This window comes from Rhinolophus ferrumequinum, chromosome 6, assembly GCF_004115265.2.
Source record: "Rhinolophus ferrumequinum isolate MPI-CBG mRhiFer1 chromosome 6, mRhiFer1_v1.p, whole genome shotgun sequence".
Lineage (NCBI taxonomy): Eukaryota > Metazoa > Chordata > Mammalia > Chiroptera > Rhinolophidae > Rhinolophus > Rhinolophus ferrumequinum.
In genome coordinates, this window is record NC_046289.1 from 25,665,049 (window position 1) to 25,684,734 (window position 19,686).

The following is a 19,686-nucleotide window of genomic DNA, read 5'->3' on the forward strand; positions in this document are numbered from 1 at the left end:
TGACAGGGACTAGTGACTGTAATGAATAAACACTTTAATTCAATCTATTAGAGGTGACAATCAGAAGTGTAATCAAAACCCAACTAATGAATCTGCTAATTGAGCATCACTGCTACATTACAGTTTGGTTTTGAATCATTACAAGAATCTCTTTAAGAGAGTGAGTTACCTGCAAGATGTTAAAACCAGGAAGCTAGATTTCTATGCTGTTCTGTCATTGCCTTCCAGAGTCAAAACTGGGAGGAACATCTCCGTTTTCCTTTTTAGGATTCATAGGCTGATCATTTGTTTCCCAAACTCATTATGAAGACTAATGAGAAAATTTCATCAACGAATATGAACTCTTGAAGAGAAAGTCTTTATAGAATTCTAAGGAGTTTTAATTAGCATACAGTCAAACCTCATTAATTTGGATTCCATAAACACCACATTTGTTATAATGTGTTTGAAAACCACAATAAAATTGAACTTTGTGCTGTGAAGAAAGGCCTTTTTAAGTAAATGAGATAAATAATACTGTTCAGGAAATATTTAACCTTTTTTTAAAATGATTTTTTTCATTTACATTTGACATTCAATATTATTTTATATTTGTTTCAGGTGTACAGCATAGTGGTTAGACACTTATATAATTTATGCAGTGATTTCCCCAATTAGTCTAGTACCCACCCGGCATTACTCATAGTTGTTGCAACATGATTGACTATATTCCCTATGCTGTAGTTTACACCCCCATTATTATTTTGTAACTACCAATTTGTAGGAAATATTTAACTTTAATGATTACTCAGTTTTGGAGCTGACAGGAAATGTGAAGGTCATTCAGTTGAGATAATTTACTTATAGTCGCTCCCATAGTAAATAAAATTAGTCCTTAGGGCTCCTCCCTTCCAGTCCAGAACTCTCTTCATCCTATTGATTATTATTGATAAGATATATATCAGTCAGATGGCTATTTTATTATACTCAATAAATATTTGCCAGTTACCTACAGCCCAGATTTTTTGTCAGGGCACTTGGTTACATAAGAATTACAGAATCTTTTTTATTTTTCTTTTTTCTTTTTTGTGAACTCACCTTACATTTCTGTGATTGGTATAATCCTCATTATATGTGTCACAGAACCCTTAAACTGAATTATAGCTGGTCAATGTGATTCCAACTTACAGTGGTAAATGTTCTGGAATCACGTTGACTCTATGAAGATATTAACTGGGTCTGTCCCACCACCTGCACTGTATCTTGGGTTCTCCTGGAGATGGGGCAGATATTACTGCTGAAGTTTTTCATAAAGAAAATGTAACCCACATGGCATTTAGGACAGTTTCAAGGGCTCAAGTAGATGCTAAGAAGTGCGGTAGAAGGAGATCCCCAGAAAGTGAATGATCCGCATCTTGCAGATGGGGATGGAGGATTGACATTAACTAAGCTCAGAGATGCTAAGTCATGAAATCTTGTATGGAAATGTATTGACCAAGATGGCAATCAAGCCACAGGTGCACATCAGTAGTGTCTATCACTCTGGTATAAATATTACACAGGAGGCAAATCTGAACAGCAGATTGCTCCATGATTATGACAGCAGAATAAGAGAAACTAGTAACACAATTTAATGGCATATCCACAATAGGTATGGAATGGACAGTTACCTGCCTACTTCACACCCAAACCTCCCTTTCTTTTTCCAGTCAGCACTTCTCCCCCATGTTGCTGCAAGCAACTGGGTTTAATGGGATGGGCCCCAGCTACAAGGGAGGGTCCTGACTGGCCTGAGCCAATCAGCACACAGCACTTCTCTTGCCAAAGTAATTGGATACAGGGTTGGTATGAGATGTAAATTGGCCTAATCAATGGCGCTTTTCATCTACCACATTAGCTGTTCATGACTGTGTTTGGCTGAATGTAAGAGTAAATGCAATTCAACAATGGTTAAATATATTGTACCACCCGCCCCCCACCATTAAGTAATAAGAAAAATAATAGGTGATCACTGCCACCTGTTCAGGGGCTTAAAAAGGTCAGATTTAAAGGTCAATTCTCCTGGCCCTTCCTGCATGAGCACAAGATGACTTTTATAGTTCCAGAAATTATGACCACGTCCAGGTAGTAAGAAGGAAGAAGGTACAAGAAAGAAGAGCAGCACTTTGGAAAGCAAAACTTTTAAAGAAATAATCAGCAGACTTCTACTTGTGTCTCATTGGCTGTATCACATGCTAAGAAGTTTGGGAAGGCAGTATTTTAGTTGAGTCACTGAAAAACCAGATGTTCCCGTTAAGAAGAAAATTAAGGTGTATAATGGATAACATTATGCAGATTTTTGCAGATATAAATGGAAAAATCATGCATTTTTTTGGCATGCAAAAAATGACAATAGTAGTAACAGTAATAAAAGAATTATGTTTTTCCAAGGTCTGACTTTATGATTAACTCTCTGGGACTTACTGGGATCTGACTTCAGACGATTGGAAGCAATGAGGAGGTCAGAGGCATGGGTAACAAGGAACCAGCATCCTTTTAGAAGCGAGGCTAAGTCTTTACAGCGTCTTCAGGTATGAGTGAGCTGTGAGTCATCTGAATCCTTTCAAATGTCTCCATTTCAATTTTCAGGGTCCCATTCTTTTTCTCTCAATGCCCTAACTGTCACTGAAGGAACCAGCAAGTCTGTGAATTCCTCCTTTGTTGTAATTCAACAGCCCACAGGGTCAGAACCTATGTTTGACGCTCAGTTTCATCAACCCTGTGGCTCTAAGAGATGGATTCTTTTAGGCCAGTCATAGAAATTCCCTTGTTTTCTGAGCGTGCATTGAGGCAAGAATGGAAAACCTTGAGCCTGTTCTCTTTTTTGTTAAGCTCTTTAGCACAATTACATATAGCCAGTGCAACCACATTTAAAAACAAATATTATATGGCAGCAGTCATTTGAGCCTACCAAAGCCTGCCTTCTATAACCATACTCCAACTTACTCCAATTAACCACAGCCAATGTTTGAGAAGACGTTTCACTTCACATGCCTTCAAACCCAACGAGATCAAATAACCAGTCTCAGATTCCCATTTCCTTGACAGTCTGCTATGTGCAAACACTTCCAGCACCAATTACCATTCTTAGCTGCAAAAACAGACTCTACTTTAATCGGGCTACATAGAAAAAGAGTAATTAAGGTATTAGGTAGCTCACAGAATTTCTGGGAGGGCCTGGGAACCAGGCGTGGATGCTGCAGATCCAGGAACAATCCTGATAAAACACTCAAGCACATCCCAGACGGACACTGATGCCCACTGTGTGACACCAGTGCTACTTGGTTCTAGATCCTAGAAACTCTGTCACAACCACCACAGAAGAATCGGACCAACGTAGAAACAGGCCACCACAGTTACTGTGCATGAATGAGAAAGAATGTAGCCCTACTGCTGTTGATAAACACCTATGAACATGAGGAAAGCCAACTTTAGGGTTGGCTTATATTGAGAAAGGCTGAGCACAAATAGAAAGAAACTGGGTCTTTGAAATATCATTGAACTGCTATATCAAAGCAACGTGAAAATTCATTCCACCTTGGATTTTCCAATGAGGTGAGTGAACAAATTTATTAGTTATGCCATTTGAATTTGGCTGGCTAATGTTGGCAACATGGGGTCCTAACTGATTTAAGAGATACACCTACCACATGGACACACAGATCATATCTTTGTGCTAGGGTATTCTTTTCCCTGCATAGTGCTTGAATGAGTTCTACCAACTTGTGGCTTATCTGGTTTCTATTTTTTGTTCCATAGGCTGGTTGCTCTCAAAGTTAATTAGCATCAGAATAACTGGAAAATGTTCATGCAGAAGAAAATAAACAAACATAGACCCCACCTAACACCATACACAAAACATTCTAGATAGATTCAAGATTTAAATGTAAATTATAGAATAGCCTTTGCCAAGGAAAGAATGTATATCTGTTATTGGATAATATAACTTTTCTTTGGTAGTGTGATACATGTCTTATACTTTTTTAACGTTTTGAGTATTTTAAAAATCTTTGATAGTAATTTGTGGTAGATAGAAGCTGTACAGATAAATATTTTAGATAAAGAAATAAACATAGAATATATATATACATATATATATAAAGGAAATAATAATTTATATATATATATACACATACATATATATATATATGAAATAATAATGTCTTACTTAAAAAGAGTCCATATTAATTCTGTAGTCCAGAAAGTTTATAGTAATTATAGAGTCACAAGAAAACTGCATATTTTGTGAGACTGGTTTCATGATACTGCCAGCACATAACTGAAATTTAGAATACAGTAAATCTGTCCTAGAATTTTGAACTCTGAAATTTCAAAACTTTTGGCTGTACTTTCTAATAATAAAAGTTAAATATGTTAACGTGTTTCGAAATATTGTACAACTATTAGGTTGGTGCAAAAGTAATTTCGGTTTTAAAGGTTAAAAAATGCAAAAACCACAATTACTTTTGCACTGACCTAATAATGTGTGTGTGTATAACTTTCTGTCATTATTAAATATGTTGCCACTTGAAAAAAGTGTAAATTATATCATAAAAATATTTGAATAAACATTTGAAGTCTATGTAATCTTAGAGAACTTAAATCACAAAAGGGAAACAGACATACTTATTAAAAAATATGGCAAAGATATTCAAACCAAAAATAAGACAAGCAATAGAATGGAAAAATATTTGAATACATATAACACAGGACTGGCATCCTAATATACAAAATGTCTACAAATTAATGAGATAAAAAGTCACTTAATAGGAAAAAGGGCAAAGATACGAGCAGGTAAGTGGTCAAAGACTGCACTTAAATGTACAATAAATGCGAGAAAATATGCTCAACCTCACTAGTAGTTAGCAATAAGGATATATTTTTTCACACAAAAAATTCACAAATATTTTTTAAAATGATAACACTCAGTAAAGATGAAGGATAATGAGTGTGATAAACACGTTGCTAGTGGGAATGTAGTCAATCCTTGTTATTTGTGGATTCCTTATTTACAAATTCACACACTGGCTAAAATTCATCCAGAATGCCCCCACCCAAATCAATACCTGCAGTGCCCTTGTGCTCATTTGTGGACATGCACGGATGTGCACAGAATGGCAAAAAGTCTGAGTCGCTCAACATGCATATTTCCAGTTGAGGTTGAACAAGGCGATCTTCTGCTTTCTTGTTTCAGCTCTCATACTGGAAACAAGCGTCCTTTCCACCATCTACTTAGCGTGTGCTTCCTACATGGTTTTGCTTTTTGTTGTTTTAAATGCTCCCCAAGCGCAGTGCTGAAGTGAGTCCAGTGTTTCTAAGCACAAGAAAGCTGTGAGGTGCTTTCAGAGAAAATATGTGTTAAATACACTTCGCCCAGGCATGAGTTGTAGTGCTGGCAGCCATCAGTTCAATGTAAATGAATCGATACTACGTCATAAATAAGCTGTCTTTAACTAGAAACACACACAAAACAAGGATACATGTTGATCAGTTGACGACAATGTTGTGACCAGCAGCTCACAGGAAGCTCATCCTCCTGTATTTCCTCTCGGGAAATGATTCTCGCAGTGCTCACCGTGACTTTATAGGACATAACTAAGTGGAATGATACTCAACTGGAATTTGCCTCAAGTTTCTGGGAAAGTAATATTGTAATACTAATAAAATTTAAAATGAATATAGCTTTTGATCCAGAAATACCACTTCTGCAAATTTATCCCCCCAAAATAAAAACAATGTTTGTAACGGCAACAAAATAAAATACGCAACAATTGGAAACTACCTGTATAGTCATTGATGAGGAAATGCTTGAATATCTTAATATATCCATACCATGGAAAATTATACAACTTAAAAGAATTTATAAATAAATTTACACACACGCACACACATACATAAATACAAACACACAAACATTTCTTCAAAGTTTTTTTTCAACTTTTCCTCAGGGTTCTTGTCAACTATTGCACCAGTATTTAGCCTTAGAGTTTACCGTCCATTTGGAGCTGCGTTTCCAAGCAACCTGACACGTGTGTGTATGTATGTGTATATGGGCATGGGTGTGTGTATACACATACACACATATACACACATTGTGTTAAACCTAGAGGATTTTCTGTTATGACGTGAGAAAAATCAATTTGAAAATAATGTGTATAATATGACCCAACTTAGAAAAACAAGTAACTGAAGCAAAAAGAAAAAAACCCTTTTAATAACAGTAGATATGTTTGCTTGAGCAGCGTGGAGACTGGGGTGCTCACCCGCCACTGAGTGTATGCTGTCTCAGGGGAGAAGCAACAGAGGTCTCAGGTAAGATTAACTTTTCATCATAATTGCATTCTTATTACCAAATTTTTATTTTTTCAAAATTAAAGACAAAATGTAAAAAGAAAATTCAATTGAATGTAGATAAATAAAATGCAGATTCTTTGTTCAGTGTTTGTGCAGTGAAGCCCCAGGCTGCATTTTCAGACACCTCAGAAGATCCCTTCTCACCACACTGTGAGAAACCCAGCTCTGAGCTGACATCACCCCTCAATCCACACAATCCTCCTGTGTGACTACCACTAATGAGGTTGTTACAGCTAAATGCAACCATCACCCGGTTCTCCTTCTATGAGATTGCTTCTATCAGTTTGGGGTGTTCTCAAACTCTTCCCCCAGGCATTGATTGAAAATCTGTTACTTTCCCACCACAGACAGTTAATGGCATCCAGTGTGTGTGGGTCTTACCTCCTTTAAATCTCAGGGGAAGTCTTGATTTTCCTTACCTGCAAGCTGTTAGGGAAAAGGGTCTGCTGCCAGCCCCATGAACTAATAACTTTATCAGTTTCCTTATGAGATTCTTAGTAGGACGAGCCCTCACTATAAAACGAGATCCACACCCCCAGTGTGCCTATTTTTCCATTGCTGGAAGAAGAACTTGGTTATCTGTACTACGAAAATCAAAGCTCATTCTTTCTTTTCTACATTTGTAAATATTTCTTCCCTCCCTCCCAAAAAAATACATTCTCAGTCTATGTAATTATCAAAGAGAATTCTGACCTTGTTACTCATAAGTAAAAAATTATGTCTCATGAAAGGCATAGAAAGAGAAAAACAGAAAAAAACACGATAGATAGATATAGATATAGATGATATAGATATAGACACAGATATACATATACATATACATATATATTAGATGGAAGTGTGAACTCCGGGATTGTTTTTCAAACAGTGTTTTGGGTTTTGTTTCCTGGCCAAGTGAAAGGTCCCCATTATACCTACTCAAATGAGCTCGATGTAATTCAGAAACACATGAAAGAAAAATAGCTGCTCTATCCCAGAAACAGATAGGCTCCATTGTTAGTAACAGGACAACCAACATCCCACCCAAAATTGGCTTCACCATCACCAGAGCTACCTCTTCAGCACAACACCACGACTTACAGTTTCAAGGAGCAAGCCAGGTCATCAAGAAAAAGTCATGTTCAATGTATTTACTATTAAATAATAAAATGGAGAGAGTAATGGCAAATAAAAACAAATGAGGAGTTAGATAAGGAGAGACTTTATTTTTAAAGGACTATTTCAAAAGGGGAGGGGAATTAGTGCAACAGGGAGACTGCTCTGACTAGAAGATCTATAAGCCTCTCAAAGGTCAGGCGGAAAGGGCTTCTCTTTTAACAGGAGGGAATAAACAAGTCCAGGAGGAGCCAGGTGGGGGCTGAGCTGGTGCCATGATCTGACAGTTGAGCAGGACAGGTTTTCCCTGCAGCCAGCAAATTGTCAGGAAGGGCCATTAAGGATGGATTATTCCATGTTCTAATACTTGCATCTCTCTTGACTCCATTCATAAGCTCCCAGAAATAACATCAAAGAGAAACTCATAGAAAGTCTTGAGCAGCCATCCTACCCATTTCACAGCTTCTAAAAGGGAATATACAGGAGTAGTGCTAAGAATTGGGAAAGCACAAAGATCCTGATATGACAATTTTTCTCCCAAGAAGGAACCTGGTTAACCACAGGCCTAACAGGCCCCTAGAATTAACACTAGAAAGTATAAACTAATCCAGGGGAATGCTGGTCTCACCAGCTTTGGTCTCCCCTCCACCCCTTTCCACTTTACTCCTTTACCTAGGTAATGAAATACAATGAGTTTACAGACCTGGTACATGGGGCTTTCAAAAGGGACAAATGGTCAATTACCTGTGTATGGTCCTACCTTTGGATGTTCTCCCTCCACTCAGGAAAATGATGTAAATGAGTTGGGAAGACTACCCCACCATCAGGGAAATTGAATTCTTTTACTCTTGCAGACCTACAAAAGGGGATGTTTTGTGTCTAGCTAAAGGACTAAAGATCACTCCTAGAGGGCATGGACTTCCCGTATCTTTCAAAATTAAGAACAGTGACAAACACAATGGGAAACAAACATTGATTAAGCATCAAGGAGAGAGATGTCACAGAAAGCAAGAACACAAAACTGTAACAATTTATTAAATGGCTGATCTTTCACTGAAGCATTTCCAAATGTAACATGCCTGCCAAATTTTGAAAACTCTCAACCATATCCAGCTGCACACAGCATCTATTCACAGCTCCCACTGACAAAAGCACTACCTTCATGGCCCCACATAAATCAGAACACAATCTGCCTCTAGTCCCCCTATTACCCTCCTCTCTGATGAAATCGTTGGTCAGCTTGGCTGAAGGGAGTCTTTGGTTAGGTTGTCGATCTAAACACAAAACTAGACAGCTAATCATGGGTATTTGTATAACTAGCATTGCTGTGTCCCCAAAACATTGCCCAGTGATTCGTGCCTTAGAAGTCTTGGGGGGCGAGGCCTCAAAATGGACACAAAGGGGGAGGTGTCCAATTGAGGAGTCAGGAGGGCGCTATTCATCAGTCACAGCAATTTTTATTTATTTATTTTTCTAACTCTGGCTTTTTCCAGGGATAGCAAGATCGATGGCTGTTGGTAGTTTCCCCCAGCTAATGTGTTGGTTCCAAGTTTGTTTCTTTCGTGACAGCTTTCAATATTTGCAAGTCCAACTTCCGATAAAACCTAGATGCCTGACTCCAACCTCTCTCAGGTAATGGCAAAGCTAGATCCACCTGTAATGCATTTACTGGCCACATCTAATTTTTTGTGTTACTCCTGTACATCCGCATTACCGGTTCCTTTTTTTTATTTTCCAAGGCTTGATATAACATCTTACATAATTCTGAATTCCTTAAGAGTCAAAGGGGTAACTCAGTCTCCCTCTTTCTTTCAAACCTCAAGTCAGGCTGGTGTAGCTAAGGTTTCCTAAATGCAGTGGCCACCAAAAAATAGCCTTTTGCAGGTGAACCCTGTATCTCAGGTCTATCCTGTGATTCTTGGTTTGGGGATCATCGCAGATGTCAGGAACTTAACACCATCTCTTGTATTCTATCGTCCTCCTTGGCTATCCAACATCTCCCTTCCAGCTGAATCCTTCCCATTAGCTTTTAAGTATCTCCTAAAAAGAAAGTATTTCCTAGTCCTCACATCCCTAGATTCCTCCAGCCACTGTCCTATCACTTTTTTCACAGCTAATTTGAAGGGAATATTTACATCTACATCTCCATTTTCTCATCTCCCACTCACTCTTCAACCTACCAGTTTGGCTTCAAGCCCCATAACTCCCCTAAAATATGCTGGTAAAGGTCATTAGTAACTCCCATTTCTCTAAATCTGAAATATATGGCACTCCTCTTTATTCCTGATGTTTTGGTAGCACTTGATATTTCTGACCACTTCTCCTGGAAACACTACCCTTGGTTTCTGTGACACATCAATATCCAGGTTTTCCTCTTATCTTCCTGGTCCTTGAAAACCTCCAAGATTTCTTCTGATATTCTTTCAGAGTAACTCCAGGCTGTAGCCAAGATTAGAGTCAGCGTCCTCTGTTCACATATATTTGTCTCAAGTTCTTGTATATATTTAGCATTTTCTTAGGAATTGAGGCTCCCCCATTTAAAAGTAAAAAATAAAGGTTTCTGATTTTGACAAAAGATAAAACAAGTGACTGACATTGGTCATTTTCTATTGATACTTTAAGTATATTGATTGGTAATATGGATACAGATAAATGTTTATTATTTATCATTCACTTAAAGAGCCCTTGTTTGGAAGCTATCCCTTTACAAAATAGTGAAAAATGAAAACAACAAACTGGCGATGATAGGACAGAAGGAAGGATAGCCAATAATTTTAGAAGAGTTCTAAGATGGAGCACCTGGGCATTCAAGACAACGCAGGATGGAGAAAGGAAAATGCAGAAGACCAAGTAGTTCAACTCTAAAAGAACATTCTACTGCTAAGGTTCATCTCATTTTCTCCATTATAGGATGCAATGATTTGAATGTGCCCCCCCACCATGCCCCACCCCAGAACATTCTCCCTGAGACAGGATTTAAATAAGATTGAGTCTGTTATCAGGAAAAAGACCTGAAATGACAAAATGATAATTGAAGTGACTTGAAACTAAAACTCTTCTTAAAGTGGGAAGCAACCCTTCCATTCCTTTGAAAATTCTATTTCTTTCCCAAGAGGAAGAGCAAACATTATTAACAGTTTGGTGTGTATTCTTCCAAACAAATCTATGTGTGTGTGTGTATAAAAATACACAGAGGTATATATATATATAACATATATATTATATAACATACATAACATATATTATATATATGTTATATATATGGTGCCAGAAAAATGTATACACATTTTAAGAAAGGAAAGAACTATTAAAATGGTAATACTCAATATATGCTGATAACAAAAGATGAATACAAGTCACGTTTGACTTCTGCAATTACAAGAGGTGCTCAAAGTGGTTACCATCAGCATCCAGACACTTCTGATTACAGCAAACTACTACTTGAGCAACACTGACCAAAGTGTCCACTTGTATACATTTTTTTGGCACCCCAGTTTTTTTTTTGCACCATGTATCATACATATGATTTCATGTCATGTTCATATCTCATACCGTGTTTCCCCGAAAATAAGACCTAGCCGGACCATCAGCTCTAATGTGTCTTTTGGAGGAAAATTAATATAAAACCCGGTCTTATATAAAACCCAGTCTTATATTAAAATAAAACCAGGTCTTATATTAATTTTTGCTCCAAGAGACGCATTAGAGCTGATGGTCTGGCTAGGTCTTATTTTTGGGGAAATACGGTACACACTAGATCTATATTATATATATATATATACACACATATATTATATATATATATATATACATATATTATATATATACTGAAATACTGCTCTACGACTTCATCCAGGTAAGAAAATACTATGTCCATATTTCCATGCGTGGACCTATAAATCGGCTTCTTTATTTTAATACTGCTGCACACCGTAGTACTCCAAAACAGAGGCATACTGAAATTGATTTACCTGGTCTATTATTAATAAACATTTGAGTTGCTTCTAAGTTTTTCTTACTGCAAACAGTACTGCAGTGAAACTCCTTGTATATATACCCTTCTGTATTTGTGCAAAGATGATTTAAGATTAATTTTTAAAAGTAGAATTTCTGGGCCAAAGGGTACATACATTTTAAATTCTGAGAGAAACTGCCAAATTGCCTCCTAAGAGACAAGTCCAATTTGTATTCCTAGCAGCAGTCTATAACTGTTTCACCACATTCTCATCAAACCTAGAGATTATCAATTTATTTTTTTTTTATCAGTGGGCAAATAGCATTTTATTCCACAGAACACACTTTGGAAAATACTGTTCAGTCATTATTTTTGGTTTTTGAACATTAGTCAGTATGTTGTTTTTATTTCAAATGTTTTTTAAATGTCTTTCCAAAATACTTATGGAAACCTTTTTACAGGAATATTAATTCACTTCTTTGACTTAAAATAACAATCATCTGAATTAATTTTCAGCTGATTAATTATGGATCTAAATTGATAGTCTCCTATAGGACTATGAAATAAGTATAAAGATAAAGCTGGAATATAGGATGATCCCAGAACATACTTGTAAGCTGGTGTTTGGAATGAAACGCTGATCTGTTTAGGATTGACTGGTGAGAGGGGAGAAGAATAGAAATATATGTAGCCATTTTGGAAATTTTTAAAGAATAGTTTTAAAAGCAGCCTGCTTGCTCATTGTGTAATGTCATGCACCGGCTCCAAAGGAACTGTTTCTTATTCACTGCACAGGACAGCTCACCAGGAAAGAAAGGAGATACATAAAGAGATGTGTGGGAATTTGCACGAAAAAAGAGAGGAAACCATAATGGAAACAATGATAGGATCATGGTGGTGAATATGAGCAACTGAGGGAGGCAGTGGACCAATTCCCAGAGATGGTACAATGAGAACATAGGAGCTAAGCTTTGTCCAGGGCAGGCTGCTTCTTTAGAGAAAACTCTGCTTTGCATAAAGATTATACTGTGAATATTTATGGATCATATTCTAGATCTCCATGGTTCTGCCTCTGCTTCTGTCCTCTATCTGCTCATGGTGTCAGGGGTCCAAAGATGTAACAGTTACCGAACCATCATGGAGAATCCAGGAGGCTACGCAGAAAGACAGTCTGGAGTCCCAGGTGGTTGAACTTCATGGCTCAGGGCTATGCATTTGATCTCAGGTTGATGAGCAGAAAGTTTGTTGGTGTTCCCTTGGATGAGAGCATCGTTCCCCTACGAGGCAGAACCGTTTTACAAAGGATGAAACTGAGGCTTACGTAGGTTAAGTAACCACCCAAGGTCACATAGCCCCTATGGAGTCAGCCTCTAGGATGGCCCTCAAGGATACCCATCCTCCTGGAATTCTCACCCTGTAATCTTTTCCACATGAGTGTGGGCTGGCATAGAATAGAAGTGATGGTACGTCACTTCTGAGATTAGGCTGTAAAAAACACTGCAGCTATCAGTTTCTCTTCGGGGTGATTACAAAGTTTTGGAAATAGTGATGGTAGTTGCCCAACATTGTGTAAGTACTGAATGCCACTGAATTGTACACTTAAAAATAGTTTAAAAAGCAAATTTTATAATATAAATTTTTTTACAATAAAAAAATAAATAAAAAATATTTTTACAATAAATTTTTCTACAATAAAAAAAAAATTTCAAAAACCAAAACAAACAGGGAAAGCTGGATGGCTCAGTTGGTTAGAGTGTGAGCTCTGAACAACAAGGCTGCCGGTTCAACTCCCACATGGGATGGTGGGCTGTGCCCCTCAACTAAAGATTAAAAACGGCGACTGGACTTGGAGCTGAGCTGCACCCTCCACAACTAGATTGAAGGACAATGACTTGGAGCTGATGGGCCCTGGAGAAGCACACTATTCCCCAATATTCCCCAATAAAAAATAAAAAATAAAAACCCAAAACAAACAGAAACATTGTAGCTTCCATCTTGGGACTCTCTGAGATTCCTCTCTGGGGGAAGCCAGCTGCCATGTTGTGAGCAGCCCTTTGGAGAGGTCCAAGTGGCAAGAAACTGATGTCTCTGGCCAAGAGCCATCAAGGATCTGAGGCCTGCCAACAGCCACATGAGGAAGGTTGGAAATGAGTCCTTCTGAGCCAAGCCTTGAGATGGCTCTAACCTCGGGAGAGACCCTGAGCCAGAGGTACCGAGTGAAGTTGTGCCCAGATTGCTTATTCACAGAAACTGTGAGATAATAACTTAAGCTATTAAATGTTGGGATAGTGTGTTATGGAGCAATAGATAAGTAACAGCTATCAACTGGAAAAGCTGGGATTCAGACCCAATTTTGCCTGTCCCCAGAGACTGAGGTCTTAATTCATTTACTAGTTATTTATTCACTAAACATGTACATGTACCTGGTATATAGGTTGGTGCAAAAGTAATTGCGGTTTTTGCAATTAATCTTTTAAATTGCAATTACTTTTCCACCAAACTAGTACCATGCCAGAGACAGTACACAGAGTGATGTACTATCGGTCTATTTTTCTAAACCAACAACATCCATTCTACATCATCTCTAGTCATATCATGAGATCAACTTGCCATATAAGCAGAAATGGGCAATTGCAGCCAGACATGCTTCCATCTAGTACTCCTGTTAGCACATGCCTGCTCTCCCCCGTCTTTCCAGGGGTCTGTATCTCTACTTCCTGTGGAGAAATGGCCTTTCCAGACTGCAGCAAAGCTGGAAGCAAAACACTGCAGGGACACCTGGTCTTGCTTCCTCCCCCAGAAGAGGAAGTGGCCTTTCTGACTGAATCTGGCTACAGAATCAGAAAAGTCAGTTGCTTTAAAATGTTCTTGGAAACACAGGGCAAAGATCAGTTATTGGAAGTTATCCCAAGAGTCCCTGAAAAAACAAAAAAGGATGTGGAATGGATAAGAACTGAGTTTCTCAGAGCCGGAGAAGCCCCCTTGTAGGATGGACTCTACACAGGCCCCCTGGAGAAGGTGGAGGGCAGGGGAAACTACTGAAATACACTACCTGTACTCTTACTCTGTTTGGACATCTCTTTTCAAAGCCAGAGATTTTGTTCCTCTGCTAGCTAATTTGGCCCTTCTTCTATGGTGCAGTGAGGGTGATGCCAGTCTCTTTCCTTCTCACATCCTCATCAGTGGTTTGGGTATTGTTACTGTCCAGTTGGTGAAGATGCTTTGCTTCATGGACATATTTAGTTGTCCCTGATTGAAATAGACATACATACAAACAGGAAAGACGCGAAGCACAGGAGCGCTAGACATTTCTCAGCTAGCTAACCATGTCTTAATACTTATCATAGAACAGGGCGATATTCAACGTAAACCTGAATCTGCCTACATTTTTAACCAACGTTAAAATGTACCCGTTCTTGTCATTTACCAGCCAGAGGTGCTCACTGTGGCTGACCTACGCCTCAAAGGGTGAAGGGTGAGCAATGTCAGCATGATCAGGAATGGCCCAAGTTGGTAAAAAAGCTCCAGGGTCATTTGGTTACTCCCAACAATTCCTTCCTTCCTTCCTTCCTTCCTTCCTTCCTTCCTTCCTTCCTTCCTTCCTTCCTTCCTTCCCTCCCTCCCTCCCTCCCTCCCTCCCTCCCTCCTTCCTTCCTTCCTTCCTTTTTCATATTCAGCAGTAAATATATCCTTTTAGGAACTGTCCATAAATCATACCATAGCCCCCCTCCCCTAGTCCTTTGATGGTTTTCCCCAGCACGTCTAAGTAGGAAGTCATCTCCAGTCAAGTGTCCCAAATAGCATTTGAGTTTTTTGCTTTCTGTGTTAATCTTAAATAAGTCAACCACACTGGGAGAATTTTCTTTTTTTAAAGCCTGATATCCCCTTGAAGATTTGGGGCTATTGCGGTGAGGGAGGCGTAGACTCAGCTCTTCACAGCAACTTCAGGATTAGATGCCCTAAACCCCACAGCCATACAGACGGCGGGGGGGGGGGGGGGGGGGGGGGGGGCTCTTGTGCCATTTCCAAGGAAATCCCTGTCCCCAGCCTCTCTTCCTGTGCTTCCGCCATCCTCCAATCTTCTTCAACACCTCTAAGTTAGTCAAATTCTGAAGAGTGGCCAAAGCTTCTTATTGCACGGTATGGGTAAAAAGCTTCAAATGCATATACATTTTTTTTATTTAATAATTTTGAGACTTAAGTTTTCTTACTTTTTTTTGTTTTTGTTTTTTAAAGATTTTATTGGGGAAAGAGAACAGGACTTTATTGGGGAACAGTGTGTACTTCCAGGACTTTTTTTTCCAAGAGAAGTTGTTGTCCTTTCAATCTTAGTTGTGGAGGGTGCCGTTCAGCTTCAAGTTGTTGTCCTTTCAGTCTTAGTTGTGGAGGGCGCAGCTCAGCTCCAGGTCCAGTTGCCGTTGCTAATTGCAGGGGGCGCAGCCCACCATCCCTTGTGGGACTCGAACCGGCAACCTTGTGGTTGAGAGGATGTGCTCCAACCAACTGAGCCATCCGGGAGCTCAGCGGCAGCTCAGCTCAAGGTGCCGTGTTCAATCTTAGTTGCAGGGGGCAGAACCATCCCTTGTGGGACTCGAGGAATCGAACTGGCAACCTTGTGGTTGAGAGCCCACTGGCCCATGTGGGAATCGAACCGGCAGCCTTTGGAGTTAGGAGCACGGAGCTCTTAACCGCCTCAGCCACCGGGCCGGCCCAAAGTGCATATACTTTTGGAGGAAATAAGTGAACAAACTAAATGAATTTAAATGGAGATTACAAATCAGGTATCAGAGTCTTTGTGGATGTGGCTGAGAGGCAAGAAAGAGAGTCAAAGGGTCCTAAGTCCCAAAAATGACGAGAGAAAGACAGGGTGAAGGCAGAGAATCAGCAAGAAGAGGGCTGACAGATGAAAACAAGCATCTAATTTACAGCTCAGCCTCAGGCCAGCTCTACCACGTATGTGTCAATGATTAAAGCCCAGCCTCCAATTTCCTAAACTATTTTAAGAAAGCAGCAATCAATGTTGAGAATAGACTAGACTCTCATTAGAGAAATCAAAGAATGTTACGCAAAGCAACAGACATTTAGGATTTCCTAATTGTAAAAATGGGACAGATTAATTAAGTCACTTTAGAGAATCAAGTAACTGAAATGTACATAAGCTGAAAGCACAGTGCAGAAACGGTTGTATTTAGAAGACATACACCAGGGGCCTACCAGATAATGAAGACTTTTGGCTGTTTTGTGGGCCATCAGGTCTCTATCACAGCTACAGGCAATCTGTAAACAAATGGGTGTGGCTAAGTTTCAATAAAACTTTATTTACAAAACAGTCTGCAGGCCAAGAGCTATATATAGTTTGCTGATCTTTAGCTTATATCATGTTAAACAGAAGATACACCTTTACACCACACAGACTTTGTACATCATTTTACAAAGGACTAGATTTTAAGTTAGCAAAACAATAGTAAGGAGTACCTCTTAGATTCTAGAATCTCCTGTGGAAATAGCCACCTACTGAAGGAAGGAAGAGCATATGTCTCCCACGCCTGAGTGCCTCCTAAAAAATTCACTCTGACAACAAAAGAGCTCATGCCACTGGAATTCTCTCTCATGCCAATAATTCTCATAACTTAAAAGCGAATGTGAAAGGAAGTGCTTCTATGCAACAACCTTGAATAATGCATAGGCTCCTTTCACAGATAAAATCTCCTGCACCTTCGACATTGCTTTAGATTACTTTTATTGTAACGTTGCTTAAATATGCAGAAAACTAACACAACTCCATGCAAAGTGCTTTTGCTTACAGCTCTTATACAATTCTGAAAGCAAAGTATATGGAAAAAGTAAATACAAAACCTGTAACAGTCAACTGTGTTAAAATAATGCAGTGGATAATGGTGTCCTGCTGTACTGAAATCATTGTTTGTGATGTAAACATGTCACTTCTACAGCCCCAAGCTATAGCTAAACAACATCAGGCCACCTGGGGGGGCGGCCTAATTTGTGCATACACATCATTTACAAATCAATTCTCTTTCTTTCTCTCCCTCATTGGCCAAGACAGAGTCACACCCACTCAGAGAAACAAACAAAATCCCTGAAATTCAGCAGATGATCAGAATACATGCATATTCACCATTTTCAAAGGGAACTCAAAGTCCCCTGACAATGCACCTGAGCACCCCAGTTGGAGAACTATTGCTATGGACCCTGGATTACTTAAACCTGGTTACGTTTCTGCAGTGATTTCTGTCCTACAAACCTCTCTACATTTATTATTTTCACCATTCAGGGGACACTGGCATTTACTTTATCTTTCCTCTACCTTGATCACTGGCTTCTTCAGACTAGAGATTAAGGCAGAAAGACTATGCTCTGGATGCCCAGGTTCCAACCTGAGTCACAACTGTGAGACCTTAGTTTCCCAATCTGCAAATTAGGGGGTTGAGCTCCAAGGTCCCTTCTACCTCTTACATTCTCTATTGCTATGAGCTAAAAGAGAGGAAACTAAACCAAAGTGTAGTATTCTTATTCAGAGGCCAGCAGAATATGTTATTTATTGTAGAAACCCCACGAATACCTGCTCACTTGAAGAGAAACATCAGAGCAAGCAAGTATTCCAGTAAAAACAGACCCTAGAGATCATTTAGCCTACTGTCTTTATTTTGTAAATTCATTTATTTGAATGCCTGCTCTGGGCTGGGCCTTAGGCAAGATGTTGGAAGTATAACAGCAAACATGACAAAGTACTTGCTCGTATAGAGCCTACATGACAGTGAGGGGTGCTGAGATCGTTCAGCAAGCAATTAAAATATAATCGTAAAAAAATATATATACAGTAAGTCCTCCCTTAACATCAATAAATCCTGCAACTTTAAGAAAAACAACACATAATAAAACCAGTTTTACCACCAGCTAATTGATATAAATAAGAGATAAGTTCCCACAAGCATCTCATCAATGCTATAACAAAATGATGTTGAATGAAAGGACATTATCCGAGGACCTGCCATATATATATATATATATACATATATATATATATAAAACAGTCAAAATTTCTATGTATATATAAAAATAGTGAAATATTTAAAAATATTTTTATCCATAAAATTTATACTTATATAATTTACATATAATATAGAGCATTATAATTCTTGAATATAATACTATATATATAAGTAAAGGTTGCTATGACTACTGCAGGAGCATGGGTGTCCTGACCCTGACCTAGGGGATCCAGGAAGGCTTCTAGAAGAACACCATTCACCAGTGAGTCTCAGTGTTATGGAGACAGCAAGCTGTGGTGGGGAGTGTGACCCTTGGGCCCACACATGCCCTCAGTTCTGAAGGACACGAAGTCATCCCCTGCTGACAGCTGCCAAATGGAGGATTATTTGGATTAAATAATGGATAAATGGATATTAATTAATAATGGATATTATTAATTCAAATAATATTTGGATTAAATAATGGATAAATAATTTTATCCAAATTATTTGGATAAAAATGACTGATTTTTAAATTCTGGCATTTAATTTTAATTTTTTAAAATACTATTAAACCAAACCTTTATTCAGCCCAGATGCTCCCCATTGTGCTCTGCTCTGTACCCATAGTTCGCCAGCCCTTCCTTCTTGCATTTGCAAAGTGTTCTGGCTGTGCGTCCATCACAGGATGGGGAACCTTGTAGATTCAGTACTCCCGCCTGACACAGATATCTGTAATGAAGTCTCAGGCACTCGGACGTCGGTATTTGAACAAGGTATCAGAGACTGTTTGGCATTTAGGGGACTGGAAAGGAGGATTCTAAACATTTCTTCCAATGAAACAACCCTTTCTTAAGTTCTAACCCTGCTCCAACAGGAGGTCAGAACGTACATCATGAATTAAAGCGACACAGGTTTCTGGGGAATTGACAGATTTCAGAAGCATCTACCAAATTCAGCTTTGGATTTCACCCCAATGCAGCCTTGAGCTGCTACGTCAACCTGGGGAAACTTTCATTTCATATTAGAACAGACATGTTTCAGGAGGACAGAAGCCCAAGATGGGAGAAGCAGAACCCAAGTCAGAGTTTCAAAGTGGAAAATTAAACTTTGGATCCCAAGTATTTGAAGAGGGAAGTTTGACATGGCATTTTTGCAAAATACCACTACTGAGAATGAGAATTCTGCGGTACATAAATTTTCCTTTTTTCTCCATTTGGCAAAGAACATCTGGGGAGTTATGGAAAGAGAAAACCTGATGTCAAGGATACGCTT

The 19,686-nt window shown here is 38.9% G+C and overlaps 1 protein-coding gene across 9 annotated transcripts in view; it reads right to left on the minus strand.

The window, feature by feature from the left end:
• The window catches only part of RGS6 (regulator of G protein signaling 6), a 475,600-nt gene that overhangs the window by 232,034 nt on the left and 223,880 nt on the right, over positions 1-19,686 (minus strand). For 4 of the 9 annotated variants that reach the window (XM_033108137.1, XM_033108142.1, XM_033108139.1 and 1 more), the window contains exon 3: positions 16,637-16,699. The exons of the other annotated variants lie outside the window; for them this stretch is intronic. In XM_033108137.1, the coding sequence (XP_032964028.1) occupies positions 16,637-16,699 (63 nt within the window). The remainder of the gene's footprint in view (positions 1-16,636; positions 16,700-19,686) is intronic. 9 annotated transcript variants of the gene reach the window in all.